Source organism: Aquarana catesbeiana, linkage group LG08 (genome assembly GCF_042186555.1).
Source record: "Aquarana catesbeiana isolate 2022-GZ linkage group LG08, ASM4218655v1, whole genome shotgun sequence".
Lineage (NCBI taxonomy): Eukaryota > Metazoa > Chordata > Amphibia > Anura > Ranidae > Aquarana > Aquarana catesbeiana.
The window spans coordinates 793025-803690 of NC_133331.1; the positions used below are offsets into that span (position 1 = coordinate 793025).

At 60.3% G+C, this 10666-nt stretch overlaps 1 protein-coding gene across 1 annotated transcript in view; it reads left to right on the forward strand.

Annotated features, from left to right (window-relative positions):
- LOC141105517 (ubiquitin carboxyl-terminal hydrolase 5-like) overlaps window positions 1-10666 on the forward strand; it is a gene marked incomplete in the record, with an annotated part of 87434 nt that overhangs the window by 21547 nt on the left and 55221 nt on the right. The window contains 1 exon segment of the mRNA XM_073595378.1: window positions 281-414. Within this exon segment, the coding sequence (XP_073451479.1) occupies window positions 281-414 (134 nt within the window).

Below are 10666 nucleotides of genomic sequence, written 5' to 3' on the forward strand. Positions count from 1 at the left end.
CCTGTCCATTGAAATCAATGGGACGGCGCGGCTATACCTCTGCAGAGGCGCTTTGCGGTGGTATTTAACCCTTTCTCGGCCTCTAGCAGGGGGTAAAACCGCCCCGCTAGCGGCCGCATACCGACGGTAAAACGCCGCTAATAATAGCGGCGTTTTACTGCCGACCCCGCCCCCCGCCCCAGTGTGCAAGGGCTCTAAGAAGTGTGTTGTGTTTTGTTGTTGTGTTTCTGATCTTTTGCTGGTTATGTGACCCCTCCCCCTTTTCTCGGTGTCTCTGTAGGGGTGGAGGGCGGATTTGACATGAGCGATGAGCAGTATGAATACGATGAAGAGGTGAAGTTGGTCATTCTGCCCGAGTTCCTGGAGATCCAGAGGGATGATCTGTCGGCGGTGCCGGAGATGGTCCGGGATCGGGTGGGTAATGCGAGGTGTGTGTGTGGGCCGGGTGTGGGGGGCGGGGGAGGGGCGTTCCCTATCACATAGTAATATAAGGGATGGGATGAGTGACGTTTGCCTCGTTTATATAAGAGCCCTTGCACACTGGGGCGGTTTGCAGGCGCTATTGCGCTAATAATAGCACCTGCAAACCGACCCGAAAGTGCCGCTACTGTCATTCCAGTGTGCAAGCGCCGAGGGCTCTCACACTGGAGCGGTGCGCTGGCAGGACGGTAAAAAAAGTCCTGTCAGCAGCATCTTCGGAGCGGTGAAGGAGCGGTGTGTATACGGCTCCCTTACCGCTCCTGCCCATTAAAATCAATGGGACGGCGCGGCTATACCGCCGGCAAATCGCCTCTGCAGAGGCGCTTTGCGGTGGTATTTAACCCTTTCTCGGCTGCTAGTGGGGGGTAAAACCGCCCCGCTAGCGGCCGCATACCGACGGCGCTTTACCGCCGACGCCGCCCCCCGCCCCAGTGTGCAAGGGCTCTAAAGGAGAAACCAGCTTGTGTCCAGTAATTAGAGCCCTTTAACACTGGGGCGGGGGGCGGCGTCGGCGGTAAAACGCCGCTATTATTAGCGGCGTTTTACCGTCGGTATGCGGCCGCTAGCGGGGCGGTTTTACCCCCCACTAGCGGCCGAGAAAGGGTTAAATACCACCGCAAAGCGCCTCTGCAGAGGTATAGCCACGCCGTCCCATTGATTTCAATGGACAGGAGCAGTAAAGGGGCCGTATACACACCGCTCCTTCACCGCTCCGAAGATGCTGCTGGCAGGACTTTTTTTACCGTCCTGCCAGCGCACCGCTCCAGTGTGAGAGCCCTCGGGGGTCACACTGGAATGACAGCAGCGGCACTTTCGGGGCGGTTTGCAGGCGCTATTATTAGCGCAATAGTGCCTGCAAACCGCCCCAGTGTGCAAGGGCTCTTCTATTTGTGATGTTTTCTTTAACCCCTTCAGCCCCAGAAGGATTTACCCCACTTAATGACCAGGACATTTTTTGTGATACGGCACTGCGTTACTATTGTGCGATTTTTCTTTTTTCTTTTTTTTTTCGAGACTGCGACATTGTGGCGGACAAATCCAACACTGAGTGACACTTCTTGGGGAACAGTGACACCAATACAGTGATAAGTGCTAAAAAAAAAAAAAAAAAGCACTGTCACTGTACTAATGTCAGTGGTTCTGTGGGGGGATGGGCTCACTGGGACAACACATAGATCACTGTTCCTGATTACTAGCCTTGTTTACATAAGCAGATCCCCGTTCTGCCTCTCTGGAGCGATCGCGGGTCCCCCGGACCGCCGTAAACACCGCCGCACGCATCGCGGTACACACCGCCGTAAACACCGCCGCACGCATCGCGGTACACACCGCCGTAAACACCGCCGCACGCATCGCGGTACACACCGCCATAAACGCCGCACGCATCGCGGTACACACCGCCATAAACACCGCCGCACGCATCGCGGTACACACCGCCGTAAACACCGCCGCACGCATCGCGGTACACACCGCCATAAACGCCGCACGCATCGCGGTACACACCGCCATAAACGCCGCACGCATCGCGGTACACACCGCCATAAACACCGCCGCACGCATCGCGGTACACACCGCCGTAAACACCGCCGCACGCATCGCGGTACACAACGCCATAAACACCGCCGCACACATCGCGGTACACACCGCCGTAAACACCGCCGCACGCATCGCGGTACACACCGCCGCAAACACCGCCGCACGCATCGCGGTACACACCGCCGTAAACACCGCCGCACGCATCGCGGTACACACCACCGTAAACACCGCCGCACGCATCGCGGTACACGCCGCCGTAAACACCGCCGCACGCATCGCGGTACACACCGCCATAAACGCCGCACGCATCGCGGTACACACCGCCATAAACACCGCCGCACGCATCGCGGTACACACCGCCATAAACACCGCCGCACGCATCGCGGTACACACCGCCATAAACACCGCCGCACGCATCGCGGTACACACCGCCGTAAACACCGCCGCACGCATCGCGGTACACAACGCCATAAACACCGCCGCACACATCGCGGTACACACCGCCGTAAACACCGCCGCACGCATCGCGGTACACACCGCCGCAAACACCGCCGCACGCATCGCGGTACACACCGCCGTAAACACCGCCGCACGCATCGCGGTACACACCACCGTAAACACCGCCGCACGCATCGCGGTACACGCCGCCGTAAACACCGCCGCACGCATCGCGGTACACACCGCCGTAAACACCGCCGCACGCATCGCGGTACACACCGCCATAAACACCGCCGCACGCATCGCGGTACACACCGCCATAAACACCGCCGCACGCATCGCGGTACACACCGCCGTAAACACCGCCGCACGCATCGCGGTACACAACGCCATAAACACCGCCGCACACATCGCGGTACACACCGCCGTAAACACCGCCGCACGCATCGCGGTACACACCGCCGCAAACACCGCCGCACGCATCGCGGTACACACCGCCGTAAACACCGCCGCACGCATCGCGGTACACACCACCGTAAACACCGCCGCACGCATCGCGGTACACGCCGCCGTAAACACCGCCGCACGCATCGCGGTACACACCGCCGTAAACACCGCCGCACGCATCGCGGTACACACCGCCGTAAACACCGCCGCACGCATCGCGGTACACACCGCCGTAAACACCGCCGCACGCATCGCGGTACACAACGCCGTAAACACCGCCGCACGCATCGCGGTACACACCGCCATAAACACCGCCGCACGCATCGCGGTACACACCGCCGTAAACACCGCCGCACGCATCGCGGTACACACCGCCGTAAACACCGCCGCACGCATCGCGGTACACAACGCCATAAACACCGCCGCACGCATCGCGGTACACACCACCGTAAACACCGCCGCACGCATCGCGGTACACGCCGCCGTAAACACCGCCGCACACATCGCGGTACACACCGCCGTAAACACCGCCGCACACATCGCGGTACACACCGCCGTAAACACCGCCGCACACATCGCGGTACACACCGCCGTAAACACCGCCGCACACATCGCGGTACACACCGCCGTAAACACCGCCGCACACATCGCGGTACACACCGCCGTAAACACCGCCGCACGCATCGCGGTACACACCGCCGTAAACACCGCCGCACGCATCGCGGTACACACCGCCGTAAACACCGCCGCACGCATCGCGGTACACACCGCCGTAAACACCGCCGCACGCATCGCGGTACACAATGCCATAAACACCGCCGCACGCATCGCGGTACACACCGCCGCACACATCGCGGTACACAATGCCGTAAACACCGCCGCACACATCGCGGTACACACCGCCGTAAACACCGCCGCACACATCGCGGTACACAATGCCGTAAACACCGCCGCACGCATCGCGGTACACACCGCCGTAAACACCGCCGCACACATCGCGGTACACACCGCCCACCCACAGTATCCCATACATGAAATGACGTACAGATACGTGGCTTGGCACAGCCGGACCGCCCTGTTTGTGGTGGGAGGTCTGGAAGACGTCTTTTACCTTCACAATAATTTGGGGGATTTTCACCAGAGAAATGGAGCAGAAAACATTTTGGCCAAAATTTATGAAGAAAAATTATTTGCAAAATTTTATAAAACTTCTTTTTTTTTTTTTTTATCAAAATTGTACAAAGTTTTTTGCTTAAGGAAAAAGAATCCCCCCCCCTCCCCCCAGTGGTGATTAAATACCATCAAAAGAAAGTTCTATTTGTGTGATAAAAATGTCATCTGGTGAGTACAATGTTACATGACTGAGTAATTGTCATTCAAAGTGACAGCACTGAGAGCTGAAACTAATGCCTGGGCTGCAGGGGAGGGGGGGGGGGTGCCGAGTATTGGGGGATAGGAAGGGGGGGGGGTGCCGAGTATTGGGGGATAGGAAGGGGGATGGAATGCCCGGTATTGAGGGATAGGAAGGGGGAAGGGAATGCCCGGTATTGGGGGATAGGAAGGGGGATGGAATGCCCGGTATTGAGGGGGCAGGAAGGGGGGAGGGAATGCCCGGTATTGGGGGATAGGAAGGGGGGGGGGAATGCCCGGTATTGGGGGATAGGAAGGGGGAAGGGAATGCCCGGTATTGGAGGATAGGAAGGGGGGAGGGAATGCCCGGTATTGAGGGATAGGAAGGGGGGAGGGAATGCCCGGTATTGAGGGATAGGAAGGGGGAAGGGAATGCCCGGTATTGGGGAATAGGAAGGGGGGAGGGAATGCCCGGTATTGGGGGATAGGAAGGGGGGATGGAATGCCCGGTATTGGGGGATAGGAAGGGGGGGGGAATGCCCGGTATTGGGGGATAGGAAGGGGGGAGGGAATGCCCGGTATTGGAGGATAGGAAGGGGGGAGGGAATGCCCGGTATTGGAGGATAGGAAGGGGGGAGGGAATGCCCGGTATTGGAGGATAGGAAGGGGGGAGGGAATGCCCGGTATTGGAGGATAGGAAGGGGGGAGGGAATGCCCGGTATTGGAGGATAGGAAGGGGGGAGGGAATGCCCGGTATTGGGGGATAGGAAGGGGGGAGGGAATGCCCGGTATTGGAGGATAGGAAGGGGGGGAGGGAATGCCCGGTATTGGAGGATAGGAAGGGGGGAGGGAATGCCCGGTATTGGGGGATAGGAAGGGGGGAGGGAATGCCCGGTATTGGAGGATAGGAAGGGGGGGAGGGAATGCCCGGTATTGGAGGATAGGAAGGGGGGAGGGAATGCCCGGTATTGGAGGATAGGAAGGGGGGGAGGGAATGCCCGGTATTGGAGGATAGGAAGGGGGGAGGGAATGCCCGGTATTGGGGGATAGGAAGGGGGGAGGGAATGCCCGGTATTGGAGGATAGGAAGGGGGGGAGGGAATGCCCGGTATTGGAGGATAGGAAGGGGGGAGGGAATGCCGGTATTGGGGGGCAGGAAGGGGGGAGGGAATGCCCGGTATTGAGGGGGCAGGAAGGGGGGAGGGAATGCCGGTATTGAGGGATAGGAAGGGGGGAGGGAATGCCTGGTATTGGGGGATAGGAAGGGGTAAGGGAATGCCCGGTATTGAGGGATAGGAAGGGGGGAGGGAATGCCTGGTATTGGGGGATAGGAAGGGGGGAGGGAATGCCTGGTATTGAGGGATAGGAAGGGGGGAGGGAATGCCGGTATTGAGGGATAGGAAGGGGGGAGGGAATGCCTGGTATTGGGGGATAGGAAGGGGTAAGGGAATGCCCGGTATTGAGGGATAGGAAGGGGGGAGGGAATGCCTGGTATTGGGGGATAGGAAGGGGGGAGGGAATGCCCGGTATTGGGGGATAGGAAGGGGGGAGGGAATGCCTGGTATTGGGGGATAGGAAGGGGGGAGGGAATGCCTGGTATTGAGGGATAGGAAGGGGGGAGGGAATGCCCGGTATTGGGGGATAGGAGGGGGGGAGGGAATGCCCGGTATTGGGGGATAGAAAGGGGGGAGGGAATGCCCGGTATTGGGGGATAGGAAGGGGGGATGGAATGCCTGGTATTGAGGGATAGGAAGGGGGGAGGGAATGCCCGGTATTGGGGGATAGGAAGGGGGGAGGGAATGCCTGGTATTGAGGGATAGGAAGGGGGGAGGGAATGCCTGGTATTGAGGGATAGGAAGGGGGGAGGGAATGCCCGGTATTGGGGGATAGGAAGGGGGGAGGGAATGCCTGGTATTGGGGGATAGGAAGGGGTAAGGGAATGCCCGGTATTGAGGGATAGGAAGGGGGGAGGGAATGCCTGGTATTGAGGGATAGGAAGGGGGGAGGGAATGCCTGGTATTGGGGGATAGGAAGGGGTAAGGGAATGCCCGGTATTGAGGGATAGGAAGGGGGGAGGGAATGCCCGGTATTGGGGGATAGGAAGGGGGGAGGGAATGCCTGGTATTGGGGGATAGGAAGGGGGGAGGGAATGCCTGGTATTGAGGGATAGGAAGGGGGGAGGGAATGCCCGGTATTGGGGGATAGGAGGGGGGGAGGGAATGCCCGGTATTGGGGGATAGAAAGGGGGGAGGGAATGCCCGGTATTGGGGGATAGGAAGGGGGGATGGAATGCCTGGTATTGAGGGATAGGAAGGGGGGAGGGAATGCCCGGTATTGGGGGATAGGAAGGGGGGAGGGAATGCCTGGTATTGAGGGATAGGAAGGGGGGAGGGAATGCCCGGTATTGAGGGATAGGAAGGGGGGAGGGAATGCCCGGTATTGGGGGATAGGAAGGGGGGAGGGAATGCCTGGTATTGAGGGATAGGAAGGGGGGAGGGAATGCCTGGTATTGGGGGATAGGAAGGGGGGAGGGAATGCCTGGTATTGAGGGATAGGAAGGGGGGAGGGAATGCCCGGTATTGGGGGATAGGAGGGGGGGAGGGAATGCCCGGTATTGGGGGATAGAAAGGGGGGAGGGAATGCCCGGTATTGGGGGATAGGAAGGGGGAAGGGAATGCCCGGTATTGGGGGCAGGAAGGGGGGAGGGAATGCCCGGTATTGGGGGATAGGAAGGGGGGAGGGAATGCCCGGTACTGGGGGATAGGAAGGGGGGAGGGAATGCCTGGTATTGGGGGATAGGAAGGGGGAAGGGAATGCCCGGTATTGGGGGATAGGAAGGGGGGAGGGAATGCCCGGTATTGGGGGATAGGAAGGGGGGAGGGAATGCCCGGTATTGGGGGATAGGAAGGGGGAAGGGAATGCCCGGTATTGGGGGATAGGAAGGGGGGAGGGAATGCCCGGTATTGGGGGATAGGAAGGGGGGAGGGAATGCCCGGTATTGGGGGATAGGAAGGGGGGAGGGAATGCCCGGTATTGGGGGATAGGAAGGGGGGGGGGAATGCCCGGTATTGGGGGATAGGAAGGGGGGGGGGAATGCCCGGTATTGAGGGATAGGAGGGGGGGAGGGAATGCCCGGTATTGGGGGATAGGAAGGGGGGGGGGAATGCCCGGTATTGGGGGGCAGGAAGGGGGGAGGGAATGCCCGGTATTGGGGGATAGGAAGGGGGGGGGGGAATGCCCGGTATTGGGGGATAGGAAGGGGGAAGGGAATGCCCGGTATTGGGGGATAGGAAGGGGGGAGGGAATGCCGGTATTGGGGGATAGGAAGGGGGGAGGGAATGCCCGGTATTGGGGGATAGGAAGGGGGGAGGGAATGCCCGGTATTGGGGGATAGGAAGGGGGAAGGGAATGCCCGGTATTGGGGGATAGGAAGGGGGGAGGGAATGCCCGGTATTGGGGGATAGGAAGGGGGGAGGGAATGCCCGGTATTGGGGGATAGGAAGGGGGGAGGGAATGCCCGGTATTAGGGGATAGGAAGGGGGGAGGGAATGCCCGGTATTGGGGGATAGGAAGGGGGGGAGGGAATGCCCGGTATTGGGGGATAGGAAGGGGGGAGGGAATGCCCGGTATTGGAGGATAGGAAGGGGGGAGGGAATGCCCGGTATTGGGGGATAGGAAGGGGGGGGGGGAATGCCCGGTATTGGAGGATAGGAAGGGGGGAGGGAATGCCCGGTATTGGAGGATAGGAAGGGGGGAGGGAATGCCCGGTATTGAGGGGGCAGGAAGGGGGGAGGGAATGCCCGGTATTGGGGGATAGGAAGGGGGGGGGGGAATGCCCGGTATTGGAGGATAGGAAGGGGGGAGGGAATGCCCGGTATTGGAGGATAGGAAGGGGGGAGGGAATGCCCGGTATTGAGGGATAGGAAGGGGTAAGGGAATGCCCGGTATTGGGGGATAGGAAGGGGGGAGGGAATGCCTGGTATTGGGGGATAGGAAGGGGGGAGGGAATGCCCGGTATTGAGGGATAGGAAGGGGGGAGGGAATGCCCGGTATTGGGGGATAGGAAGGGGGAAGGGAATGCCCGGTATTGGGGGCAGGAAGGGGGAAGGGAATGCCCGGTATTGGGGGATAGGAAGGGGGGAGGGAATGCCCGGTATTGGGGGATAGGAAGGGGGGAGGGAATGCCCGGTATTGGGGGCAGGAAGGGGGAAGGGAATGCCCGGTATTGGGGGATAGGAAGGGGGGATGGAATGCCCGGTATTGGAGGATAGGAAGGGGGAAGGGAATGCCCGGTATTGGGGGATAGGAAGGGGGGAGGGAATGCCCGGTATTGGGGGATAGGAAGGGGGGAGGGAATGCCCGGTATTGGGGGATAGGAAGGGGGAAGGGAATGCCCGGTATTGGGGGATAGGAAGGGGGGAGGGAATGCCCGGTATTGGGGGATAGGAAGGGGGGAGGGAATGCCCGGTATTGGGGGCAGGAAGGGGGAAGGGAATGCCTGGTATTGGGGGATAGGAAGGGGGAAGGGAATGCCCGGTATTGGGGGATAGGAAGGGGGGAGGGAATGCCGGTATTGGGGGATAGGAAGGGGGGAGGGAATGCCCGGTATTGGGGGATAGGAAGGGGGGAGGGAATGCCCGGTATTGGGGGATAGGAAGGGGGGAGGGAATGCCTGGTATTGAGGGATAGGAAGGGGGGGAGGGAATGCCCGGTATTGGGGGCAGGAAGGGGGAAGGGAATGCCCGGTATTGGGGGCAGGAAGGGGGGGATGGAATGCCCGGTATTGAGGGATAGGAAGGGGGGGAGGGAATGCCCGGTATTGGGGGCAGGAAGGGGGAAGGGAATGCCCGGTATTGGGGGATAGGAAGGGGGGAGGGAATGCCGGTATTGGGGGATAGGAGGGGGGGAGGGAATGCCCGGTATTGGGGGATAGAAAGGGGGGAGGGAATGCCCGGTATTGAGGGATAGGAAGGGGGGAGGGAATGCCCGGTATTGGGGGATAGGAAGGGGGGAGGGAATGCCCGGTATTGGGGGATAGGAAGGGGGGAGGGAATGCCCGGTATTGGGGGATAGAAAGGGGGGAGGGAATGCCCGGTATTGAGGGATAGGAAGGGGGGAGGGAATGCCCGGTATTGGGGGATAGGAAGGGGGGAGGGAATGCCCGGTATTGAGGGATAGGAAGGGGGGAGGGAATGCCCGGTATTGGGGGATAGGAAGGGGGGAGGGAATGCCCGGTATTGGGGGATAGGAAGGGGGAAGGGAATGCCCGGTATTGGGGGATAGGAAGGGGGGAGGGAGTGCCCGGTATTGGGGGATAGGAAGGGGGGATGGAATGCCCGGTATTGGGGGATAGGAAGGGGGGAGGGAATGCCCGGTATTGAGGGATAGGAAGGGGGGGGGGGAATGCCCGGTATTGGGGGATAGGAAGGGGGAAGGGAATGCCCGGTATTGGGGGATAGGAAGGGGGGAGGGAATGCCCGGTATTGGGGGATAGGAAGGGGGAAGGGAATGCCCGGTATTGAGGGATAGGAAGGGGGAAGGGAATGCCCGGTATTGAGGGATAGGAAGGGGGGGGGGGAATGCCCGGTATTGGGGGATAGGAAGGGGGGAGGGAATGCCCGGTATTGGAGGATAGGAAGGGGGGAGGGAATGCCCGGTATTGGGGGATAGGAAGGGGGGAGGGAATGCCCGGTATTGGGGGATAGGAAGGGGGAAGGGAATGCCCGGTATTGGGGGATAGGAAGGGGGGAGGGAGTGCCCGGTATTGAGGGATAGGAAGGGGGGGGGGGAATGCCCGGTATTGGGGGATAGGAAGGGGAAGGGAATGCCCGGTATTGGGGGATAGGAAGGGGGGAGGGAATGCCCGGTATTGGGGGATAGGAAGGGGAAGGGAATGCCCGGTATTGAGGGATAGGAAGGGGGAAGGGAATGCCCGGTATTGAGGGATAGGAAGGGGGGGGGGAATGCCCGGTATTGGGGGATAGGAAGGGGGAAGGGAATGCCCGGTATTGGGGGATAGGAAGGGGGGGAGGGAATGCCCGGTATTGGGGGATAGGAAGGGGGAAGGGAATGCCCGGTATTGGGGGATAGGAAGGGGGGAGGGAATGCCCGGTATTGGGGGATAGGAAGGGGGGATGGAATGCCCGGTATTGGGGGATAGGAAGGGGGAGGGAATGCCCGGTATTGAGGGATAGGAAGGGGGGGGGGGAATGCCCGGTATTGGGGGATAGGAAGGGGGAAGGGAATGCCCGGTATTGGGGGATAGGAAGGGGGGAGGGAATGCCCGGTATTGGGGGATAGGAAGGGGGAAGGGAATGCCCGGTATTGAGGGATAGGAAGGGGGAAGGGAATGCCCGGTATTGAGGGATAGGAAGGGGGGGGGGGAATGCCCGGTATTGGGGGATAGGAAGGGGGGA